General features: G+C 39.5%; 1 protein-coding gene across 1 annotated transcript in view; it reads right to left on the minus strand.

The window, feature by feature from the left end:
• Positions 1-20,804, minus strand: part of LOC124233046 (electron transfer flavoprotein subunit alpha, mitochondrial) — a 76,237-nt gene extending 55,433 nt beyond the window's left edge. The window contains exons 1-4 of the mRNA XM_046650067.1: positions 20,666-20,804; positions 8,279-8,425; positions 5,910-5,991; positions 5,725-5,807 (exon numbers count right to left, since the gene is read on the minus strand). Of these exons, the coding sequence (XP_046506023.1) occupies positions 5,725-5,807; positions 5,910-5,991; positions 8,279-8,425; positions 20,666-20,704 (351 nt within the window). The 5' untranslated portion in view covers positions 20,705-20,804. The remainder of the gene's footprint in view (positions 1-5,724; positions 5,808-5,909; positions 5,992-8,278; positions 8,426-20,665) is intronic.
• Between the last annotated feature and the right edge of the window lie 5,529 nt (positions 20,805-26,333).

Genomic DNA, 26,333 nt, shown 5'->3' on the forward strand with positions numbered 1-26,333 from the left:
AATAAGATTTTTAAAAAGTGAAAAAATTCTTCAAGAAATATCTGACTCAATTAGGAGAAGCAACATAAGGATTGTAGGTACTCCAGAGGGAGAAGTGGGGGAGAAAGGAGTAGACAGCTTGTTCAAAATAATAACAAGTGAGAGCTTTCCAAAACTGGGGAAGGAACTGGACTTACAAATACATGAAACCAATAGAACTCCTAATTACATCGATGCAAAAAAGACCTTCTCCAAGGCATATAATATTAAAACTGGCAAAAGTCAATAATGAAGAAAAAATATTAAGGGCAAGACAGAAGAAAATAACCTACAAAGGAACTGCTATCAGGCTTTCAGCAGATTTCTCAGCAAAAATATTACAGGCTAGGAGAGAATGGAATGATATATTTAAATACTGAAAGACAAAAACTTTCAGCCAAGAATATTCTATCCAGTGGAACTATCCTTCAGGTATCATGGAGAAATAAAAGTTTTCCCAGATAAACTAAAGCTGAGGGAGTTCCTTGACACTAGATCCCCCTTACAAGAAATGATGAAGTAAGCCCTCTTACCTGAAACAAAAAGGCAAAGGTTTACAAAGCTCTGAGCAAGGAGATACATACGTAGACAAAAATCAGAAAATTGCAGCTCTCTATCTAACAGGTTAGCAAACAATTATAACATAAATGATGAAAGGAAAAAAGCATCAAAAATAACCATAAACAGTTCAATTTCACAACACAAAAAATAATAATTTGTGACAACATTAACTCAGAAATGGAAGAGGAAAGGGATGGAACCTGCTTAGGCTACAGAACATAGGAGGCTATCAGAAAATGGACTATTTCACCCATGACATTTTTTATACAAACCTCATGTTAACCACTAAACAAAAAATCAGAACACAGACACAAATCATAAATAAAGAGAAAACCATCACAGAAAATCACCAAACTGAAACGGCAGTCAGAAATATGAGGGAAGAGAAACAAGGGGAACACAGAACAACTGGAAAACAAGAGATAAAATGGCAGTATTAAGCCCCCGTAAATCAGTAATCACTCTAAATGTAAAGGGATTGAATTCTCCAATCAAATTACACAGAGTGGCTGGGTGGATTAAAAAACAAGATCCAACAATATGCTGCCTCCAGGAAACACATCTAAGCTCTAAATACAGACAAAAGCTCAGAGTGAAGGGATGATACTCCAGGGCAAATGACAAGCAAAAGAAAGCAGGTGTTGTCATGCTTATACTTATCAGACAAAGCAGACTTTGACATAAAAAAAGACAATGAGAGGGGCCAGCCCAGTGGTGCAGCAGTTAAGTTCACATGTTCTGCTTCAGCAGCCCAGGGTTTGCCAGTTCAGGTTCTTAGTGTGGACCTACGCACTGCTTGTCGAGCCATGCTATGGCAGGCATCCCACATATAAAGTAGAGGAAGATGGGCACAGATGTTAGTTCAGGGCTAATCTTCCTCAAAAAAAAAAAAAAAAAGAGAGACAAAGAGGAGCAGTATATAATGATAAAAGGGACATTCCACCAAGAGAACATAACACTTACAAATATATATGCACCTAACACAGCAGCACCAAAGAATATAAAGCAACTATTAATAGAGCTAAAGGGAGAAACTGACAGCAATACAACAATAGTAGGAGACCTCAACATCCCACTTACACCAATGCATAGATCATCCAGACAGAAAGTCAACAAGGAAACAGTGGCCTTAAATGAAACAGTAGACCAGATGGACTTAACAGATATATATAAAACAGTCTATCCAAAAACAGAAGAATGCATATTCTGCTCAAGTGCACAAGGAACATTCTCAAAGATGGACCATACGTTGGGAAACAAGGCAAGCCTCACTAAATTTAAGAAGATTCAAATCATATCAAGCATCTTTTCTGACCACAAGTTATGAAACTAGAAATCAACTAAAAGAAAAAAGCTGGGAAAGTCACAAATATGTGGAGACTACACAACATGAAACTAACTGAACAACTATTGGGTCAATGAAGAAATCAAAGAACACCTGGAGACAAATGAAAATACAACATACCAACTCTTATGAGATGCAGCAGAAGTGGTGCTAAGAAGGAAATTTATCGCGATATAGGCCCACCTTAACAAACAAGGAAAATTTCAAATAAGTAATCTTAAACTATATCTAACAGAACTAGAAAAAGAAGAGCAAATGAAGCCCAAAGTCAGCAGGAGGAGGAAACTAATAAAAATTAGAGCAGAAATAAATGAAATAGGGACTAAAAAAAACAATAGAAGAAATCAAGGAAATTAAAAGTTGGTTCTTTGAGAAGATAAACAAAATTGACAAACCCTTACCGAGACCTACTAAGTAAAAAGAGAGAAGGCCCAAATAAAATTAGAAATGAAAGAGGAGAAATTACAATGAATACCACAAAAATACACAGGATTATAAGAGAATACTATGAAAAACTATATGCCAACAAATTGGATAACCTAGAAGAATTGGATAAATTTTTAGACTCATACAACGTCCCAAAACTGAATCAAGAAGAAACAGAGAATCTGAATAGACCAATCACAAGTAATCAAACAATAATCGAAACTCTCCCAAAAAATAAAAGTTCAGGACCAGATGGCTTCTCTGGGGAATTCTTGAAAGTAAATTTACCACCGTACTTAAAGGCATGTTTTTCCAGGTCTGATCTTCCATCTAAATGTCCTGAGAGGGTGGATGGTAAAAGATCTATCTCTATGTTATCCAACAGGCTTGACCACCTGGTTTCAGGGAAGGAGAGGCAATAACTGCCAGAGTGTTCTTTTCAGAGGCTGCAGCACCAGCTACTATTATGTGACCCTTGTCCTCAAAACTCCAATATGTCACAACATAGTAATTAAGTCCAGAGTATTAAAATCTAGCTAATTAGATACAACAAACACCCTTCCTTGGTTTAACAATCTTTTAGGTGAACTGCCATCACAGGAACTCAAGATGCATGAAATTGTGTAAATCACACAAAACAGGATCAAAACTCTCAGAGAGGAAATTTTTTATTTCAGTGCTCATCTCTAACATGCCAAAATACAGTAGTTGGATGCCAAGCCTCTGAGTTAATCATCCTCAGGGAAAAGAAAACCTATTGTAGAGGAAACCCACTCCATTTTTTAACTTCTCTAGTTGATAGATCTTAAAACATCGATTGTTCAAACTGCACCATTTCATGTAAGAAAAACAGACTACAGGAAGGTAAATGATAGCCCAAGGTCAGATATGTCTGTGGAACCATCTTACTTGTCAATTACTGAACCTCATATAAAAACTGAAAAAGTTATGATAGTCTGCAATGTGACAACCTAAAAAAAAGAACAATTGTTCATTAAACTCAGTATTTACATTGTACACTGAAAATTCTGTTATTGCCTAGGAATTCTACTAACTTTCAAAGAAAAATTTTAATGAGTTCAAATTGATACTTCTAGAAGTTAAAAACAAACTAGAATGATTTACGTGTTTAGGGACTGTGCAAGGTCCCTACACAGTTTGCGGTGATTCATGTCTAGAAGCAATACTGTACCACAGATAAATATTCACAAACACACATTTTGCAAGAAAACGGATCAGGGGATGGCCCTGTGGCCAAGTGGTTAAGTCTGCACACTCCACATCAGCAGCCCAGGGTTCACCAGTTCGGATCCTGAGCATGTGCCTACACACCACTCATTAAGCCATGCTGTGGCGGCATCCCACATAAAAGAACAAGAATGACTTACAACTAGGATATGCAAGTATGTGCTGGAGCTTTGTGGAGGGAAAAAAAAGAGGAAGATTGACACCAGATGTTAGCTCGGTGCCAATCTTCCTCACCAAAAAGTATACCTTAAAAAAAAAAGAGAGAGAGATCAATGTATTGGGAACTCACTGTTAATGTCACTCAACATGGTTATTTGATGAAACAGCTTATATCTTACTCCCCAAACTCATATTTAAAAGTCAATCATAACAGAACTGCAAATGTAAAGGGGAAAAAAGTCAAATTAAGACAATTCAAAGAAGAAATAAAAATAACCAATAATTATATGAAAAGATATTTGATCTCAATATCAATTACAGAAATACAAAACTTAAAAAGATATAGTCTTCACCCGTCAGATTAGGGGAAAAAATGTTAAAATGTAGAATACAAAGTATTGGCAAGCTATTCTCATATGCACTGATGGAGTATAAACTGAGGCATCCCTCTTTTTTTTTTTGGCCAAGGAAGAGTCACCCTGAACTGACATCTGTTGCCAATTTTCCTCTCTTTTTGCTTGAGGAAGATTAGCCCTGAGCTAACATCTTTGCCAGTCTTCCTCTATTTTGTATGTGGGTCACTGCCACAGCATGGCTGATGAGTGGTATAGATCCCCACTCAGGCCCTGAAGCTGTGAACCCGGGCCACCAAAGCAGAACACACCAAACTCAACCATTAAACCCAGGGGATTGCCCCTGAGGCATTCTTTTAAGAGTAACTTAGCAATATATATCAAAATTTTAAAACACATAATCTTTACCCAGCTATTTCACTTCCTGGACGCCATTTTAAATAAATACCAGCATATGTATACAAAGAGGTACATACAGGGACATTTCCTTGCAGCAAAGTTCATAAATACAAAAAAATTAGAAACAACCTAACTGTCCATCCTTGGCTAAATACAGATTATTATGCAGTTATAAGAAAAAGGAGACAGACATGCTATGAGCAAATATTTTCCAGACATACTCTTAAGTAAAAACCACTAGTTGCTAAACAATTCATAAAATATTATCCCATTTTAGAGTTAAAAGAAAAAAAATTGTGTGTGTATTACAATCTGAAAATCAACACAGAAAGAAGCCTAAAAGAATGTAAAATTGTTAACATCTGTACTTCTGAAGATGGAAGAGAGAGTTGGGAATAAGAAAGGAGACTCTGATACCTTGCTGTGCATACTGCTGTACTGTATGCATCCTTTATAAGAAGAATGTATTTTTGTACAACTTGATTTATAATCTTTAAAAGCAAAAATAAAAACTAAAAACTGTAGATTAAGAATGGGATACAAGAAAAGGGAGCGAAGACGATACCCATGGCCACAGAGAGAGCAAGACCCAGTGACAAATTCCTTCTCTTGGGCTCCCCCTACCTCCCTCTCCTCCCTTTTTAAAAAACTTCATGCAGACCACTATCCATCTGATAGCACATTCTTTCTTCAGACATATCACAATGCACAAGATCAGATTACAGCTTGCTTTACCCTAACAATGTTTTCAACCACCACACAGCCCTGCCCAAACCCCTCAAGTAGACAGGATTTGGCCTTGATAAATATCCATCAGCCACACAAACTACCACTTAAGATGGGTTTCTAATACAAATGACATTCACACACAGAGACAGTCCAACATTGTTTTTAAAGAAAAATAATTTTTTAAATAGCCTAAATAGAGTTTTCTCCATGACAAAATTTGAAAATTGGAAAGAGGCATTCTAATAAATTACGACAAAATTTTTAAAGAACAGAGTTGTCTCTGTGACAAAATTTCAAAACATGGGGATAGCATTTTAAACAAAAATTACAATAAAATCTCGAAAGAATAAATTTTAGCAAAATTACAACATTCATTCAGAAAGCCATGATTAGCTATCTAAACAAAGACTGTTGTACATTGTCAGCACAATGAAATCGACCCCTTCTGAGTAGTGACATCAGATGCCATATTCTCAATCTTCTTACCTTTCCAAAAGCAGATGCTCCAGCACAGATGTGTGTGTAACTGAACTGCTTCTGAGTTGCCAAAATCAATGGTGTCAGTTCCTCTGAGAATTAAACACATTTGATAAACACATTTCATAATATTTTCATATTCATATATTCAAGCGTAATTTAGACATTACATTTTTTCCACTGGAAAACGTTACCTGGAAGGAGGCCTTTGTATGCATCATGTTGAGCCACCAGAACTTTTGCTACACCAGCTACTTTGCAGAGATCTTGTGCCACCTACGATTAAGAGACTTTTTAATTATCCACCTAACAGAAAGACACAAATAGAGCCACCCACTATAAATATCAACAGAGCATAAAACCTTAAAGGCCACTTGCAAAAATCATTCTTATTAGAAAAGGGGCTACTTAGGAATAAAAAAAAAATTCTTTAACAAAGAAAATATAATGCCAATTGATCTTGCTATCAATTGACCTTAAACAAAAATTCCTGCCCCAAAAAAGAAAAGTACTAATCAATAAACTAAAATCAACACAGCTCTTTATTCAAATTTAACTATAAACTGAGCTCTTTACCTTTTGTTCAATGCAAGTGTAAGCCATCATTTTAGAAATGGTGAAAATAAGGCAATGATTAGGTTCTCTCTCTCTCTCTCTCTCTCTCTCTCTCACACTCACACACACACACACACACACACACACACACACAAACTAATAACACAGCCAATACATTCCAGGCTTAGGGTTTCCTGGAGGTAAAGAATAAGACCTAACCACACTGGTATACAGGCCACTGCACTTTATTTGGCAATAATTTCTGCCAATATCAAAACTAGTGAATCTGGGCCATAGAGAAAATCTTATATAATAGTCCATTGTCAGTCACTGAGTTCCTATCCATCTACATATATTTATTTATGATGAAGCAAAATATTTTAACTCCTCATTTTTCCTGTTTGGCATCAGGATGGTGTTCTGGGAAAGCTTTCTGACCACTGAGATTTCCTTTATACAAAAGGCAATTAGAATTCCCCCTTTAAAGTCTCTTTAACTACAGCATGACTGGTTTCTGCTTTAGCAGAGACATGAAAATCATATTATGGTCTTCTGTCTTCTTGTTTACCTTCACGCTGATTCACTGATGAGTAGTCATAAAAGGCTGTGCCTTCTGCCCCCCTCAATGGACTGTAAGGTTGCAACAATATTCACTGAAGAAAGGATGCAGCACAAAAAAACCTGTGTTGAATCAAGTATTCACTGGCAGACTATCTTGTACTATAAAAACTATCTTTTTTTACCAGCAAAAACTTTAGGCACTACACAGAAGAATCACTTGCTGTTTACAATAAACAGCTAAAGAAAACAGAATAAAACTGAAATCTGCCTAGGCTATTAACAGAATCTCTTTATACAGGTACTGATTATTTTTCTTTAAGATTAGAATATGACATGATAATGAGATTATAATTGAAGAGAAGATGACTTGTTTTGATTTTTCTCAAAATAGTGTAAATAAAATAGCACTTCAAATATTTTTAAAGTAATATTAAAATAGTTATTTAAACTCACAGCAAAATAAGTGCTCAAACCCAGAACTTACATATCTGAAAGCAGGGCAATCAAAAAAGATAGCTTAGCCATGTCATCATCCATTGTGGTTAATATCAACTACATAAGATTCAATAGTTGTTAGCAGGATTTAGGTAAAGAAATTCAGACAACTGAACCCCAAACCTGTTAGAATACCTTCTCTTAAGATACCAATTTCATGTAAGATATCAGAGAGAAGTGACACTAGCATTCTGAACCTGCATATTTTATCACATGCTCTGCATCAATGACATTTAATAAAAAATACGTAAACTCCTCTACAAAGAAACATGTTCTCTCCACACTTCCTCCTCTGAGGTCCAAGCCCCCAACTACACACACTCAGCAGCTACCGTGTGGTCTGAGAGGGAACTGGTGGCTGAAGCTGGGTAAGCTTAATTGGAGTACAATTTCAACTACACTGCAGCCCAGTGGTACAATACTCTGCAAACCATATTATAGCACCTTTCCAGGGGGTTAGTTTACAAGGCTATCATTGTCTTAACAACAACAACAACAAAAAAAACAAAGAACATCTTTTAGTTCCAGCTATAGTTTGGAAAGTATAATACCTACATTTGAATTCTCATACCAATTAAAAATTAACACCCATGACACTTTATCCAGATTTACCACTTTCAGGAATTACAAGCGATTAGCAAGTATATTCATCAATACAAAAAAAGGATTGGCCCTCAAAGGGGACTCAAACATTATCATTCTACTTGGTACCTGATGGCACATAATGGTGCCAGTGAAACTAAATCAAGTATGCTCATTTCAAAAGACAAAATGCTTAGTGAGCAAACCTTTTAGCTCCTTTTTCACACTTAGTAATGGTTGTGATATTGGCCATTTAATGAGAATTAGAGCCCAGTCTGGGCTAAAGTCCTCAGTATAATTCTCTGTCGCATCGTTCCCGGTCTCTTGATAGAGATTGTATTTGCTATGGTTGACCTTAAAAATTTCTCACCTTGTCACATTTGGTTCCAGCTACTAAGCAGGACACCTCACCTCCAAGATGTTTGGCTGCAGTGATGGTATTTAATGTAATAGGTGCTAGGGTATTATTTGCATGTTCAGCTATTACCAGGGTACTCTGAAATCGTAGCAATGAGGCCTAAAAAGAGGGAAAAAAAAGGGAAAAGAATGTTGTCACACAAGTAGGGTTTTTTTTACTCTAATTGTTAAGCACATGTACTTTAAAGAAAACTATACATAATACTCAGTTCTATAAATGTATTTATAAAGTATTTGTTCACTAGCAAAAATTGAGTTATTTGTATCTATCACTCTATTACTAATATTTTTCCCTAACATGAAACATGCAAATTAGTTTTACTGTTAGAAAAAATTTTTAATTATTTCAAAAAAAACCTTCCCACTAATCTATGTTCAATTAGAAACTGCCAAATATATCTACATTTAAAATCCTTAGAACATATTAACCGTCAAACTAAGAATCAAACTATTACCAATTACATTCACCTGCAGCAATACTGCTAAAGAGTACAGTATATCCAGAAATAATGGATCTGAAATCAGTTACTAGAGTTGATTTTATTGCTTCAGGCAAAATGCATTCAATACCAAAATAAAAGATAATGTAAATCTGTCTTTGAAAATACAACACTACATAGCAATTTTGCTGAAGTTTCAACTGTTCAAATATGCTTCCAAATTCAAAAAAGAAGCTTGTAGACAGTATCTTGGAACCAACCAATATCCACTCATATCTACTGTGGATTATCAAGAGATCACCAATAGTTCATGCTCACCTGGAATAATTCCAAACACCAGGAACACATAGATGGACAAAAATGGACCCTGTGCTCAAAGATTTGAAGGGAAATAAGACTTGCTCACACACAATTATAAGTCAGAACAGTTTTTCAGTTAATGAAGAGATCCAAAATGTTGGAGGCTGCAAAGCATGAAGTAGAGAATCATGAGGAAGAAAGGAACGAAGTTCAGGTGTTCCTGTCATGCGAAAAGAGGAGGACGGGCACCACAGGCATGAGGAAAGAAGAAAACTCTGGAACTATCCTTGTGGGAAATGGCAATGAGAAAAAGAGGCACTGACGATTGTGTGGCTTAACTCAGCAATAATCTTCAGACCTGGAGTTGGAGTGAAGAAAGCATAGTATAAAATTTACCCAGAGCTGGAAATTTACAAGGAGGGTATGAATGAAGGGAAGCCAGACAGGAAACCATAATGCTGGTTACACAACTAAATTTACAAAATACCTGTTTTCATTTATATATTGTAAATATCAATGGTTACATTTTAATATTTTTCACCTTTTCATTAATATAGTATATAAGCATACCAGTTAACCAGTCTCTGCAGTCATCTGGGTTATCAGTAATTTTTTATTATTATAAACAATGCAGAGAAGACCATCCTCAGAGCTAAATCTTTGCACTGATGCTCAACAGATGACAGTTCCCTTATTTTCCTAGAAAGAGTTTTCTGTCTGGAAGCCGGCCAGACTCTACTCTAGCTATTCTGCTTCCACAGAAGACTAAGCCAGATTCTGTGCAACTTTCAAGAAGATAGGAACCCTCCTACCCCTCTACTCTACATACCTACACACCTACCTACCTCCTACACTACCAGTTCATCCCTAACCTTCTCCTCAGCCCTCTAAACGTCCTCTATCCTTGATGAACTCAATCACAGAGCCGGGGACCAGAGACTCTAGCGTAAGCATCCCTGGAGTAGAAATGCTTCCTGAGCCACACCAACCTGAGGGTGGGAAGAGGAAGAGATGAGCACAGCAGGACATGCCAGAGGAAGGAATCACTGCACTGTGTATCAATAGGTGACATTTTTTGTCTTTTTCCTCCCTTTTTGTTTAGTTGAAGCAAGGAAAGGGGAGAAAATGAGACTTTTGTTGTTGTCAAATCAAGTACCTGTCTGTATATCTTTTTCTTTTTTACAATAAAAAATTACCTTCTTACACAAGCTGGTTTAAATTAACATTAGAAATCTTAATGCGTATCTTAAGATGCTTTTCTAATGAAAAATTCCTAGAAGTGTTAGATCAAGAGGTAGGCACACTTTTAAGGCTTTTTAACACTGACTGACACAAACCATTCTCCATAAAAGTTATAGCAATTCACAATTCACAATCCTTGGGAGGGAATGAAAGTTTTTAGAAGACAAATACCATACCTGTTCTTTTTTTTTTTTTTGAGGAAGATTAGCCCCGAGCTAACATCTGCTGCCAATTCTCTTTTTGTTGAGGAAGACTGGCCATAAGCTAACATCTGTGCCCATCTTCCTCTACTTTATATGTGGGACGCCTACCACAGCGTGGCTTGACAAGCCATGCATAGGTCCACACCTGGGATCTAAACCGGCGAACCCTGGCCGCCAAAGCAGAATGTGTGAACTTAACCGCTGCGCCACCAGGCCGGCCCCGTACCTGTTCATTTTTTTATCCCCAGAGTCTAACACAAATATATATCTGTAGAATTACATGGTGGGGGCCGGCCTGGTGATGCAGCAGTCAAGTGCCCTTCTCAGCGGCCCAGGGTTCACCAGTTCGGATCCCAGGTGCGGACATGGAACCACTTGGCAAGCCATGCTGTGGCAGGCGTCCCACGTATAAAAAAAAGTGGAGGAAGATGGGCATGGATGTTAGCTCAGGACCAGTCTTCCTCAGCAAAAACAGGAGGATTGGCAGTAGTTAGCTCAGGGCTAATCTTCCTCAAAAAAAAAAAAAAGGAAAAAAAAGAATTACATGGTACTTTTTCTTTTTTAACCAGAAGAGCATAATATCTCGTAAAGAACTTTGTAATTAGGACTCAATGGAACAATTTATGATTTAAATCACATTTCACAAGAATTGCCAGTAACAAACTATTTATTACCAATAAATATCAGACATCATATTTCTGATGTTTCACACATCGTTTACCATAAAAATTAGGAGATTTCCATCACCATTTGAAGAATAAATCCAAGATTTGGTGGCAGAAAGCCCATATTTGCTGTAAATTATAGTTCTATCATAAGATAATTTAGGTAGTTCTCCTAAGGAATCATCAAGTTTTCTAGAACTTCCAGAGGGACACTGTATATTCTTTTCAAAAGACAGTTCACTGTTCAAAGTTAGATTTATGAGGGTAAACAAAAGAAAATATGTAAGAACACACTCAGTCCATCTGTCTGATCAATCTTTACTAAGCATAAAAGCATTTTTTAATACTAAGTTTCCTTCTAACTCAACGTTCTACCTTCTATTTCTTAGACACTACCTAAAGAGAAGCTCCATCATCTAAACAGTTATGGGGCTTAATTCAGCAATAATAGCTGTGTGTAGCCTAGAGCAGGAGAAATTGGTCTGTGACCTTCAAGATGTTACTCCTCAACCTACAGCCCAGTTTCTTCATCTGTGAATTGAGGGAAACAAACTAGATCAGATGTTTTCAAACTACACTCCACAAAAAGCTAAGGTTTTCAGGGAGGCAGCTAAGGAATGAACCACCACAAAGGATAAAGTAGGAACCAGGCAGGTAGGGCTGCCAGAACGGCCCATAGCTTTGCTTTAACCAAATTAACCAAACTAACATTTACAGAGCACTGTACTAAGCATATATAGAAAAAACACCTTATTTAAAACTCATAAAACTTCTATGATGTAGGTACTATTATTACCCTGACTTTACAGATGAGGACACTGGAGCTTAGAAGCTACATAGCTAGGAAGTAGAGCCATGTTAAAAGTCCAAGTAGTCAGACTTCAGAAATTGGGTTTTTTAATTACCAGCTCACATCAAAGCACCATCATTTTTAGCTGTTGTATATATGGGGCATTCCTATAAGATTTCACTTAGCAAATATTCTCCTGATTTTTTAAAAAACAGCCCTGGTCAAAAAGAAACAAAAAAAGGTGACATCAAAGGCCTCTTCCAGCTCTAAAAATTCTATAACACTAAAATCCTATCTTAAGTAACAGAGAGGCATAGAATATCATTAAAGATTCAAAAAGTACAGGTCCATTACTGAAAAGGTTTTTAAACAAAAGTCATTTTATTATCTTATGACCCACTGCATTGGTATACTTTAGGGCCCTCTTTTTTATGGGGAAAAAAGGAGCCCAATTCTTAAACATTTAAAAATAACTATTGAAATAATAAGGTAACTGCCCAGAAAGAAATCTCAGTCTCTTCAAAACAACGCTACTTAAATTAAAATTAATTAACGCAGACTGCTGCCACCATAACTCTTGGTCATCACCTTTATCTGGACCCTCAAAACTCCCTGGCAATGTTACTACGATATCCTTGTTGGCACTCACTTACTCTCCATAGCAACTATTTCAATTATCTCCTTCTGATGTTTCTCAAACTGCGAACACAATCTGCTCCCTGCTCTCAGAAGAGAGCCTTACTTCCTACTTCAAAATGAAAACTGAAGCCATCAGAATGAACCTCCTTCCCCTTCCTGATATCCAACACAGAAATTTCTGCCCCTGCCTATCACAGTGGAAGCTGCTGCAGGTCCTTCCTCCTGGATCTGATCCCTTCATCCTCTCTTTTTCTTTTTCTGAGGAAGATTAGCCCTGCGCTAACATCTGCTGCCAATCCTCCTCTTTTTGCTGAGGAAGACTGGCCCTGAGCTCGCATCCATGCCCATCTTACTCTACGTTATACATGGGATGACTACCACAGCATGGCGTGCCAAGCGGTGCCATGTCCTCACCCGGGATCCAAACCGGCGAACCCCGGGCTGCCGAAGCGGAATGTGCCCAGTTAACTGCTGTGTCACCAAGCTGGCGCCCCTCCTTCATCCTTTCAAATCTAGTCAGACTTCTTTCTGTAATCTCCTCTAAGTAATGTCTCCAACCCCTCCCTTTTCCCAGGCTTCCTCCCATCAACATTTTCACAAGTATGAGGCTCTCCCAACTTTAAAGGACCCCAAAATTAAAAACCCACTACTCCACCTTCCACTCCAGCTTTCTAATTCCTCATCTCCCACTCATGCCTCAACTACTTGCATTCTGGCTTCTGCTCTCACCAAAATTACCAAGAGATACTTTTCAGGCTTTACCTTGCCTTTATTATAGCACTTATCCACACTTGACTATATTCACCTGATTAACTTGTCTTCCCCACTTGATTTTGATTACAGGGGCCACATCTGATTTTCTTACCACTATAACCCTAGCCTCTACTTCAGTGTCTAGCACAGAGTATACATCCAGTAAATAAACTGAGCATTCTCTTTAAAAACCTCTTCATCAAAAGAATGAGATGACAAGCAACAGACTGGGAGAAAATATTTGCAAAAAACATCTTTCTGATAAAGGACTGTTACCTGAAATATGCAAAGAACTCTTAAAACTCAACAACAAGAAGTGAACAAATTGGGCCCGGCCCGGTGGCACAGCAGTTAAGTGTGCACGTTCTGCTTTGGCAGCACGGGGATCGCTGGTTCAGATCCCGGGTGTGGACATGGCATTGCTTGGCAAGCCATGCTGTGGCAGGCGACCCACATATAAAGTGGAAGAGGATGGGCACGGATGTTAGCTCTGGGCCAGCCTTCCTCAGCAAAAAGAGGAGGATTGGTGGCAAATGTCAGCTCAGGGCTGGTCTTCCTCAAAAAAAACAAAAACAAAAAGAAATGAACAAATTGATTTAGAAATGGGCTAAAGATCTGAACAGATACCTCACTAAAGAAGATATATAGATGGTAAATAAACACATGTAAAGATGCTAAATATCATATGTCATTAGGGAACTGCAAATTAAAACAAGAATGAGATACCACTACACACCTATTAGAATGGTGAAAATCCAAAACACTGACAACACCAAATGTTGGTGAGGATGTGGAGCAATAGAAACTCTGGTGGAAATTCAAAATGATATAGCCACTTTGGAAGACAGTTTGGCACTTTCTCACAAAATTAAATATCTCTTGCCATACGATCCAGCAGTCGTGCTCCTTAACATTTACCCAAATAAGCTGAAAACTCATTTTATGAGTTTATGTCCACACAAAAACCTGCCCACAGATGTCTACAGCACCTTTATTCATAATTGCCAAAACTTAGTAGCAACCAAAGTGTCCTTCAGCAGATGAATGAATAAACTGTGGTACTTTCAGCAAATGGAATATAATTCAGTGCTAAAAAAAATTAAAAAAAGAGCTATCAGGCCATGAAAAGGCATGGAGGAAACATAAATGCATATTACTAAGTGAAAAGATAGTCTGAAAAGGCTACATACTGTATGGTTCCCCCAAATGACATGCTGGAAAGGCAAAGCTATGCAGACAATAAAAAGATCAGTAGTTGCCGGCCAGGGTTGGGGGGGAGGGCAGGGATGAATAGACAGAACACAGAGGATTTTAGGGCAGTATGATACTACAACAGTGGATACACGTCACTGTACATTTGTCAAAATCCACAGAATGTGTAACACCAAGAGTGAACCCTAATGTAAACTATGAATCTTGGGTGCTAATGATGTGTCAAGGTAGGTTCATCAATTGTAACAAATGTACCACTCTAGTGGAAGCTATTGATAGTGAAGGAGGCTGCGTGGGTAGGAGGCAAGGAGGATATGGGAACACTCTGCACTTTCTGCTCAATTTTGCTGTGAATCTAAAACTGCTCCAGAAAATAAAGTCTACCTTTTTTTTAATCTTGTTGCTTTAAAAACATCCTTTTAGTACTTCTACTTTATACATTGAACTATAAAAAGCTATTTTAAGACTCTAGATCAGCCATTCTCCAATGTTGCTCATCTGAGGCACAGAAAATGATGTAAATGACTATTTTCTTAATTCTCCCAAGAATGAACACAGCTAGGACCATTCTAGACACACAGGTGAGAAGTTAATTCATTACATTCAGTGGATGCTTTAAGATTATAAAAGCTTGTTTCCACCTTACACTTGCCTCTTCCTTTGGTGTGTGTGGGTGTGCAATATGTTTATTGGGAAGTACTCTTGGGAACAACATCCATGAGGCATCAAGGAAACAGGACTGGGCAGTGGAAGAAGTTGAACTGCAAAACTGCAATGCAGTCACAACAAAGATCTCAGCTGATCCCACAAGGAGCCCTGGAGCTAGGATGGCCCTTCAGAGTGGTGCAGAACTGAAGCAAGGGGGATGTAAATCTTGCTTTTCACACTGTGTCATTACTCCAGGACTATCTTTTCTTAATTTCCAGGGTCCTTTCAGCTTGATCCACCTTACCTTAGACAGATTCACATGGACTTTTAGTTTTGCTTTTTTTTAATAATCAAATGCGACTGATGCTTTCTCTTGTTTCTAATTCAACTCTAGAAATAATGCCACATTAAAAAAGATATGTATCTAATAACACATACAATATGAACAGAATTAAAACAATGATAAACAGATGATTTAAGACACACAAAACTCAAAAACAAAGTGACATTTTCATCTAAAGAAAATCCTTCACCCTTACTATTACTTCATCACCCAATAACAATAGTTGCAGAGCACCTTAGTTTACAAAGTAATTTCACACCTATCTTTTCAGAGTTTTTCTAGGCCCCTAACTAGATTAATCCTCTCCCTCATTACATTTCCCCAAAAAGTCTATACACTTTTCTGTTACAATGATTACACTTAAAATAACATGTTCAATGTCTGTCTTCCCCAGTCTATTCTTACCACGTGGGAAGGGATTAGGTGTGTCTTGTTCTCCACTGTGAGCTCAGCACCTACATTTGTGCCTGGCACATAGCTGGCATTCAATGAATGTTTAGCACATAAATGAAAAGCTTCCCTCAAAGGATCAAAAACTAAAAAGCAACTGTTTCTATCTCATTGATAATTATCTAAGCACTTACACGTGTACCCCCCAAGAACAGTACAAAAACTTGTTAAATTACTAAGACAGATACCTCATCATGCTTTTAGGGAACTTATCTAGACTACTGACTAGACTTATGTCCAAATAGTAAAATGTGAAGTTTTCTTTCACCTACCAGCCACATACGCTTATTAAGTTGATTGACCTTTATGAGATGGTGTACTTCTTGAGGGCCGAGTTGAAAGGGGTTATCATCTTCTCTCCACCCTTTCAGAGCCAAATTTCTTGAAAATAATGCCTGTACACTCCACTTTATTGCCTCACCTCTCTCTTTCTCCCTTACTCACAGCAAAACGGCTTTCACTTCCACTACAACACTGAACCCAATCTCGTCAAAGTCACCAATAACCTTGTTACAGCTAAGTCCAATGAACATGCTTTGGTCCTTCTCTTATTCAACCTTAACAGTTTTGACACTGATTTTGAACTAAGGAGTTCCTGCTGTGACTTTAACTCTATGTCCATATAGTAAACTACCACAGATGTTAGGGGGGAAAAAAACAGCTGGACTCCAACTCCCTACTTTACCCTTACAAACCAGTTTAAAACCTAAAGTAGTAAGAATAATTTTCACCTACTTCTCCCAACCATCTTTGAAAGCTAAGTGGGGTAAGTGTAAGGGAGGGGAAGTGTGAGGGTCTCTAACCCTTTCTTTTGAGGGTCTTTGCTTCTTAACTCCAAAATAAAAAAGCAGGAATAAGCTATAAAATCTTTCCAAGTTCTACTGAAACAGATAAATAACATACAAAGTCACCTACCCCTATTTTAACATACATTTTGCAATAATAAAATGTGTATTACATTTCTGTACTTAAATAACCGACTTTAACCTCTTTAGCAATATGGTAGCTTTTAATCATGTCTGGAAATGTCATATAACATTGATTACAATATTAAAAACAGTCGATCTACTTCACTTTAAAAACAGAGAAGACCCTTAGCAGACACATCGGTAGGCAGCACAATTTTATGGAATTCACCTTATGCAATAAATCTTTTAGAACCACATGGAAATTGGCTGTCTTCTTTCAAAAGAAATTAAAATTTACATGCAAATTACAGAGTTCAGTCTCATTCATCAATGCTAGACTATGGACTCTGAAAAATGTCGTGTTCTTTCATACCAGTTTCACAGCTTCTGAATCATGATGGATATGCCTTCCTGTCTGGCAATGAACACAGTAACAGGAACACTTGAGCAATCTTGAAAAGTATTGCTTTACTCTCCATATAAAATATTTCTTTGGTATCTTATTAGTCAACAAATCAATTTCAAATGCAAATGAATAAAATGCTAATAAATCAGATTAATATCCCCACAAGAATGCTAACCAACTGCAAATGACTACCTATTGTCCTCTTAGCGTGTTCTCTAGCTCTTTATTGTAGATGTAAAATACCACTTCATTAACAGACGGCATTGAGAAGGCCCCAAAGATGAAGGATTTTGCTCAAGGGCATAAATCAATCAAAACTGGAAACGGAACTTAAGATACCAAATGCAAGTCATTTAACTAACATTCTAACAGTTTAAGGTATCTCTTTTTTTTCTCATTAATTGCAGTAAAAGACATATCATAAAATTTACCATCTTAACCATTTTTAAGTGTACAGTTTAGTAGTGTTAGCTATTTTCAGTGTTGTGTTAACAGTTTAAGGTAATCTTTTAAATCTTTTAATAGATTAATCCATTATTAAAAATATGGTTTTGTGAAAATCTATCTTCCTAAATTTACTCATGGTTAGCTACAGAACAATTTTTTAAAATTTCAAGAGTGGAGATTTTAGATAAGCTATTCTGACTTTATGAGATCACAAATATAAGTAAACAGGAGCCAGACTGAAGGGACTCCCACTTTAGAAATATGGGACAACTTGAGCATCAAAAAATTTAAGAGTAGTAATGGATTATAACCCACTAAATAAAATAAGGATCCACGACTCCATAAATAAAAACATAAATAAGCAAGAAGATAATGTTCTTCCTTATAACAGAAACAGAATGCTAATAAAAGCAGAATGGATGATAGAATTAGAAAAATCACTATTTTACATCACACTAACCATTACTCAGGCAAGAATCATCAACAGATGTTAAGACTAGTGGGTGAAAATTTGATGAGAAACAGGAGAGTTACATAGTCTCAAGGTATCTCCCCACAAATTAGTTAAAAATCACAAAGGGAGGAGTAGTAACTTGATAGTGGAGAAACCAGGTGAACAACACTTCAGCCAAGTAATTAAAGTTACCACTACCAACAATGGGATAAACCAACACTATGAGCCTCCTTATATGATGCGCTGAGAACACAGTATCACTCCTGTGATACTCCTGCCAAAAATACATAACCTGAATCTAATTATGAGGAAAAACAGCAGACAAACCTAAATTGGGGGACAGTCAACAAAATAGAAGGCCTGTACTCTTCAAAAATGTCAATGCCATCAAAGCCAAAGAAAGGCTGAGGAACTTTTTGAACCAAGACTAAATAGACATGAAAACTAAATACAAGGCATGATCCTGGACTATCCTAGGCCACAACAAGAAAAACTGCTATGATATTAATAAGACAATTGGCAATATTTGAATAATGTCTGTAGATTAGATAATAATATTATATCATTGTTAAACTTGCTGATTTTGCCAATTATATCGCGGTTATGAAAGGTAAACCTCCTTGTTCTTAGAAAATACAATGAATTATTTAGGAGTAAACATCATGTCTGCAACATATTCTCAAATGGTTAAAAAAAAAATAATACGTATATAGGAAGAGACATAAAGCAAATGTCCCAAACTGTTAACAGCTGGTGAAATTCAGCAAAGGGTTGTGAGATTTCTTCATATTATTCTTGAAACTTTTCTGTAAGTTTGAAATTTCAAAACTTAAAAAAGTTAAATAGGTATGTGTATTTATGTATCCATTTTAGAAGCGTTCCTGCCATTTTCTTATACACTTGAAATTCAAATCTCTCAAACGTTCTTAATGACTTTAGAGCAGCCACTCTACTTAGCTTGACTTCAAATTTTATAAATAAATCGAGGTCAAAGTCTTTGGCAAACCACAGTAAAGATTTGGAAATACTGTCTATGTATATTGGCAAACTGTGTTCATAATAATTATTTAAGCTAATCATTCCACTTTTTTCTGTTAGCTCTACAAAATAACTGAGTCCTAAATTCTCCCCACCCCAATTATTTCACTTACGCCATACTTCTAACCTGTCCACAAAACTTCCTTCCAATTACTGCACAGAGAAGTATTTTTCTGCTAGTCTGGCTTTGATACCTAGAATTTTTCCAAATACATGACTTTAACTTGTTTCTGTCTAGATCTTCTGAGGAAAATAATCTCATGGGGAAAGAATAAACACTGACCTGAAAGATGTGAGTGTGAACTTTTTTGGGGGGCAGGATTTTTTAATGGAACAAGGAACACAGAAGAAAACATCCTACAGGCATCTAGAAAGATTGCCACCTATATCTCAGGGCGAAAATCCCAGTGGTGGATGGGAAAACATGCACGCACAAAAAAATTGCAAAAACATTACAAACCACTAGGAAAGTTTCTCACCCAAGTTTAGCAAGCAGTCTTCTCACTTAACCTAACTGTAAATTAGAAAATCTACAAAATCCACAATATAAACTGTTATTGACTTGTAATCGGTCAACCTCCAAATATCGTTGTCCCATAGTATTAAGACAAAAATATATTTTCTACCAGTCTTTCTCACAATAGAAGAGAGAAACGTGGTAAACTTATGATTTATCACTAACGAAAGCATCAAAAACTTACTACTACCAACACATCCCTGGCTATTTAACCAACAATCTGCTGATTTAAAAGCAAGTCAGCATGCAGTACAAAAAGACGGCTGCCTTTCAAAATTGGCTAAAGCTGTCAAACTGGATGACACACTTCATACAATCACCTAACTGAGCACTGCCCCATTAGCCAGAGCAGAGCAAGTTTCCATAGCCACACCGCCCTTTACACCCAGCCCATGACTGAGAGCATTCGAGCAGCCACAACGCCCCCAGTGAAAATGTTTAACTCTTCCAGAAAAGTCGGCTTCCACGCTGAATTCAGGTCTAAAACTCGTTCCAAGAGGGTATTCCAGAAGCGACATTTTCCTCCCTCAGGTAAAGATTTCCCTGGGGCGTAGCTGCTCGCTCCCTGCCAAGCGCGAAGAGTAAACCTGGAGGGTTGGAGAGGAGCTGGGGAGACGGCGGAGAGGAGGACAGGCAGTGGAAGCGCAGGGTCCTTACTCTGGGTCACCCTGACCCCCGACCTCTGACCTCGCTCCCCAGCTGGCGGCCTGGAAGGAGTCAAGGGCAGGCCCCAGAACTTTGGCCCGGGCCCGAGGCCAGCCGGAGTCTGCCTTCGCGAGGGCCAGTCAGGTCTGTGGGAGCCGGTGACCTTCGCGAAGACACTCACAGGGACGACAGGTTGAGGCTGGACCGTCGCCGAGTTCGGCCCTCCCCGCCTCTACTCACCGCCAGCCGGAGCTGCCCAGGAGCCGCCACTCGGAACATGGTCTCTGCTCCCTCCCGCCTCGCGGCACCTTCGGCTTCACAACACCCCTGAGCCGGACCAAGCTGCGCCGCCTCCGCCAGTCACAGTAACGCTCGCGAGACACGAGAACGAGAGCTGACGCCCCAGGCGAGGAGAGCGAGCTCACGGTTCCTGCCTGGCCATTGGATGGTCGCGCAGCCAATGAGGACAGCGGAAAGTTAAGGGCTGGACTGGGGAGTGGGGCCAAGGTGAGGCTGTTCTCTAGGAGGTCTCCGGGGAAGCGAGGTGCAGGAATGCTGGGGCAAAGCAGGCGAGCTGCTGGTGACAGTGCCCTAGGCCGCCTCCCAGCCCCACAGTGGGCAACGTTGTTAGAGTGAACGTTCCCACTGAGCTGCTAACGTCGCTATTGCCAGCTCTTTGGATGAAGTCCACCCCTCTCACTCCAGTTGTTCTTTTGCTCACTCTTTTATTCACAGACCTCAACGCTACATCTGCAATGTGCTAAACACGTTTTCCAGATCAAGGAAATATAATAAAAGGATGTATAAGATGTTGACTTCACGAGACTGGAGGAAACATACAAGTAAACATATCATTGCTATGATATGGAGGGATTCACTGAATTGGTGATATTTGAGCTGGGTTCCGGTAGAAGGAACCACATGGGCACCAACAGGTAAGGAACATGACAGGAAGGTTCAAGGACAAGGGGTAGGACCCTGTGTGCTGCCTGCAGAAGGAGGCAGAATGGCTGGAGATGCAGCTGCAACAGCTTATTGGGAATCCCCATTCTACCTATCCCCACACAGTCCCACTAACACCCTGTCTTCAATCTCATTGACTAACAAATCTCTCCTGACTTTTGGATCCACATATCCACCTGCCTGCTGGGTATCTCCTCAGGATGTCCCTCAATACCTCAAACCCATATGTGCACAACTGACAGCATTCTCTTCTAGATTTAATTCTCCTCCTGTTTTGCCTTTCTCAGGGAACACTTTCCATCTCCAGGCAGCTGCTCAAGCCAGAAACCTGAGGTCATACTTGACTCCTTTCTCTCCTTTATTGCCTGTCACTAAGTTTTAGCCATTCCGCTCCTGAAACAGCTCCTAAATCCACCTAGGACTCTCTTCTACCCCGCTCTGTGTTTAGATTGCTGCAGTTTTACTGTTCCAGTCTTCTCCACCCTCCAATCCATCTCCCACTGCAACCAAAGGGCTCTTTCAAAAGGGTAAACTGGTGAGGTTACTCTCCTGATGAATACACTTCAATGGCTCCCCATTGCTTTTAGGATGAAATGCAACCCCCTTAACATGATGTTATTTGTTGGATGAATCACCAAGTTAATAAATGACTTGCTAAATAGCCTGGACTTTACCATGAAATTTTTAAGCAGGAGAGTGGTATGTTTGGAAATTATCACAATTCCCAATTTAGCAACAACCTATCTTTCCAACCTTGTCAATGAAGTCCACCAACAAATCCCATTGGCTCTACCTTCAAAAGATATCCAGAATCCAACAACTTCCACCAACACTTCTTTATTCCTCCACCACTACCCCCTGCCCACAGGCCCCTATCGTCTCTCTCCTGGATCACTGCAAGAGCCTCCTAACTGGTCTTTCTGTTTATACACGTGCCTCCTGAAGTCTCTTCTCTAAACAGCAGACTGATCGTGTCCTCTGCTCAAAGCCTTCTTCTACCACTGTCCCCCTCTATTACTGCCCCAGACACAGGCCTTCTGGCTGCTCCTTGAACATGCCAAGCTGCTCCCATCTCAGGGCTTTGCACTCCACTTGTTCCCTCTGCCTGAAATGTTCTTTCTTGGGGATCCACACTCTTTTCCTCACTCTTCTCATAAGCCACATTTTCAGAAAGGCTGACCTTGGCCACCCTACATAAAACACCCTCCCTCCCTCCGCACTCTGTATCATCTTGTTTGATTTTTCTTCTTGGCATTTATCACCATATAAGAAGATACAGCTCTTCCTCACCATAGATAGGGTTACATCCAGATAAATTCATTGTAAGTTGAAAATATCATTGTCAAAAACGCATTTAAGACACCTAACCTACTGAACGTCATAGCTTAGCCTAGCCTACCTGAAATGAGCTCAGAACACTCACATTAGCCTTCAGTTGGGCAAAATCATCTAACACAAAACATATTTTATAAAGTGTTGAATATCTCATGAATATCTCATTAATTTATTGCCTGCTGGACTGAAAGTGTGAAACAACGGTTGTGTGGGTACAGAATGGTTGCAAGTGTATCAGTTGTTCACCCTTGTGATCACGTGGCTGATTGGGAGCCGTGGCTGCTGCTCCTGCCCAGCATCACAAGAGAGTATCATACTGCGTATTGCTAGCCTGGGAAATGGTCAAAATTCGAAGTACAGTTTCTGCTGAATGCATATTGGTTTCTTACTATCGTAAAGTCGAAAAATTGTAAATCAGGGACCATCTGTGCACGTTTTTGTTCATTTCTTTAATGCTATTCTACCTGCATGAGGATGTAAGTTCCCTGGAGCAAGAACTTTGAGCCAACAAACATTCTGAGGGGGGCCACCCTGTGGCTGAGTAGTTAAGTCTGCGCACTCACCTTCAGTGGGCCCAGGGTTTTGCTGGTTCAGATCCTCGGCACAGACATGGCACCACTCATCAAGCCATGCTGTGGTGGTGTCCCACATAGCACAACCAGAAGGCCCTGCAACTAGAATATACAACTACGTACAGGAGTCGGGGGCAGTGCTTTAGGGAGAAGAAGGAAAAAAAGAAGATTGGCAACAGATGTTAGCTCAGGTGCCAATCTTTAAAACATAAATTAATTAAAAAAATAAAAACACATTCTAAGGGCCTTATGCTCAGCTTTTGCTCTTCCCTCTGTCTGAAATTCCCTTCCTCACCTGAGAGACCTCTGTTCCACCTTTAACACTCAGCTCGAGTGACATTTCTACTGTAAGGTCTTCCCTGATCCTCCAGGATGAATGAATGCTTTCCTCTTCTTCCTTCTACTAGTTCTGTGAACACAGAAGATAGGACCCAACTTGAACATAAGTTGCATCCACTTAGAACATGTCTGTGCCCGTGTGGTAGACCAGAGCTATGGATGCCCCTCGGCGAAGCTGTGTGTGGGAAGGGCAACTTAGTGTTCTGTTTATCACTGCCTTTGCCTCCCAACCCAGTCCCACACTGGACTCATTTTTGAGTACTATAGAAGTGGAAGGAAGAGGGAAGGGTTCTTTCAGTAAAAACTGAAAGGAATACTTTACTAAAAACCATGTAAAAAATTGGTACACACACTATCCTCCTTCCTTGCCTTCCCTCCCATGACAAAGCAAAACACAAAGGAGAGAGAAGCTTCCCCTACCCCCAACTCTGGGAGAGCTTTGGCACCTCCCAGGCTCTAGTGAATCAGCAGCAGCTGCCCCCGCAGAAGCATGATGCCCCTGGGACAGGGTGGTTCCTGGCAGAGCAGAACCAGAGCTGAGAAAGAGGCAGAAAATGGAAAAGTATGTGATAACTGACCAGACCTGCTCACGAGCACACCTGAGGCACCCCTTAGGGACTTTGTGAGGGAGTGGTGGGGAGTTCTTTATTTATGTGGGGGTCAAGTACCACGGAAATATGTGTACTAAAACCTTTGTATTCGAGGATTTTTCCCTACAGATACTTGGGTGTCTGTTTTTCCCACCCAAGTTATGAGCTGCTTTGGTGGAGACCCATGGTGTTTATTATCTGCTTCATGTTTATGGATATTTAGTGAGTGAGTGTAGAAATGTTTGTCCAAAGAGAAAAGGAAGGAAGAGATGGTTGGGGGGATGGAGGGAGGAGTTGCCACAGCCAACTCTTGAAGACTTACTCCAGTCTATTTGGAAAAGCACCTCACTGTCCTCTTTCCTCTTCACTGGCCAGTTTCAGGAACAGCTCCTCCAGGATTCCTAGTGGAAACTTAAAAGAGGAAGGCTAATGGGATGAACTGCAGCCCCAGCTGCTGCAACTTTCTGGGGACCACACTTGATACTCATTGTCTCCTTCTTCATTACCCACTCTAACTTCCCCTCACCCTCAGCTAGCATCTTCTCTGGTCTCAGTGGCTTATCTGAGGATCTGAGCCCTTGACCACCATGCCCTTCTTAGGCTAGGGTTGCTGCGCTTGTCCGTTTATCATCACAATAGGGCCAGAGAGTACTGAAGCACCCAAGTGGATCACTCTTGGCCAAGATGATGACTCCTCTTCTTGCCTGCTGGTCCCTACATACCAGGTGCCCAAAGTGTCCAGGTAGCATCTGTTGCTAATAGTTCAATGGGACTCTTGCCGTGTCCTCTGGTGGAAGAGTCCCCCTTGAGGTCAAAGACCTTTAACCCTGCAGAGCTCAGAGTTATGAGGTCTGGAAGCCCAAATTCCCTAAGTGCTCACTGAGAAAAATGGTAAAGTAGGTCTCTCCTCCTTCCACCCCTGATTGCTGGATCCATGTGTTCCTGTCGTGTGATCTAATCTTGTGATCATGGCCAAGTAGCAGGACTGCTTGCACTACAGCCTTAACCTGCTGTATAACTTTTTTCTGCCCTGAACTCCACTTAAAGCTGGAAGCCTTTTGTGTCACCTGGTATATGGGCCAGAGCAATACTCCCAGGTGGGAAATATACTATGTCCAGAACCCAAAGAGGCCTACCAGACATTATGCTTCCTTCTTCACTGTGGGAGGTGCAATAATGTATCTTTTTCTTTGGATGGGGTGTGTGGCATTCCCCTGACTCTGGACCCCTAAACATCTTAGTGATGCAAGAGGCCCCTGCATCTTTATAGAATTTATCTCCTACCCTTGGGAGTACATGAGTCAGACCAAGTCCTCTATTATGCTAGTCACTTTTTGTCCATCCGACTGAATCCATATTATGTCACTGATGTAACAGATCAGTGTGATTTTCTGCAGGATGTCCAAATGGTCCTGATCTCTTCAGGCTATATTATGACAGAAGCTAAAAGTTAACATAGCTCTGGGGCAAAACTGTAGATATGTACTGTTGTCTGTTCCATGTGAATGCATACTGTTTCTGATCTACTTTTCTCATAGAAATAAAAAAGAACCCATTCACCAAATCAATGTCCACACAAAATGTACTTGGTGCTGTTAATTTGCTCCAGCAAAGATATCAAAACTGGTGTGGTGACAGCAATAGGGCTACTACTTAGGTGAGTTTGTAGCAGTCTACTGTCATCCTTAGGTTTGGTCTGGTTTCTGCAGGGACAATACTTGTGAATTAAATGAGAAAATGATGGTGATCCTTTAGATCCTTGAAGGTTGCTTCATTGTATGTTGACAAACAGGCCCTCTAGCTTTTGTACATGATTTTCAGTTGCCTGTTAATCACTCCTAGTCTTTCATAATTTTTTTTTCTAAGATATCAATGGAGCTTAGCAACTGCCATCCAATGCCATTATCTTGTAGTTACTATTTCCCCATGTTTCTCAACTGCCCAGCACATTCCCTTCCACAAGTGTACCATCTCAATTCACCACCAGTGAAAGTTTTAACAATTGGACCACCACTTTATGCTAAGGGCTATCTGTGTTCCAGCTACCAGCAGTGATGTGGTCCTCAGTGCTAGTCTAGCAAAGAGTATTATAGCTCCCAAACTCCATCT

Source organism: Equus quagga, unplaced genomic scaffold, assembly GCF_021613505.1.
Source record: "Equus quagga isolate Etosha38 unplaced genomic scaffold, UCLA_HA_Equagga_1.0 153_RagTag, whole genome shotgun sequence".
NCBI classification, from domain to species: Eukaryota; Metazoa; Chordata; class Mammalia; order Perissodactyla; family Equidae; genus Equus; species Equus quagga.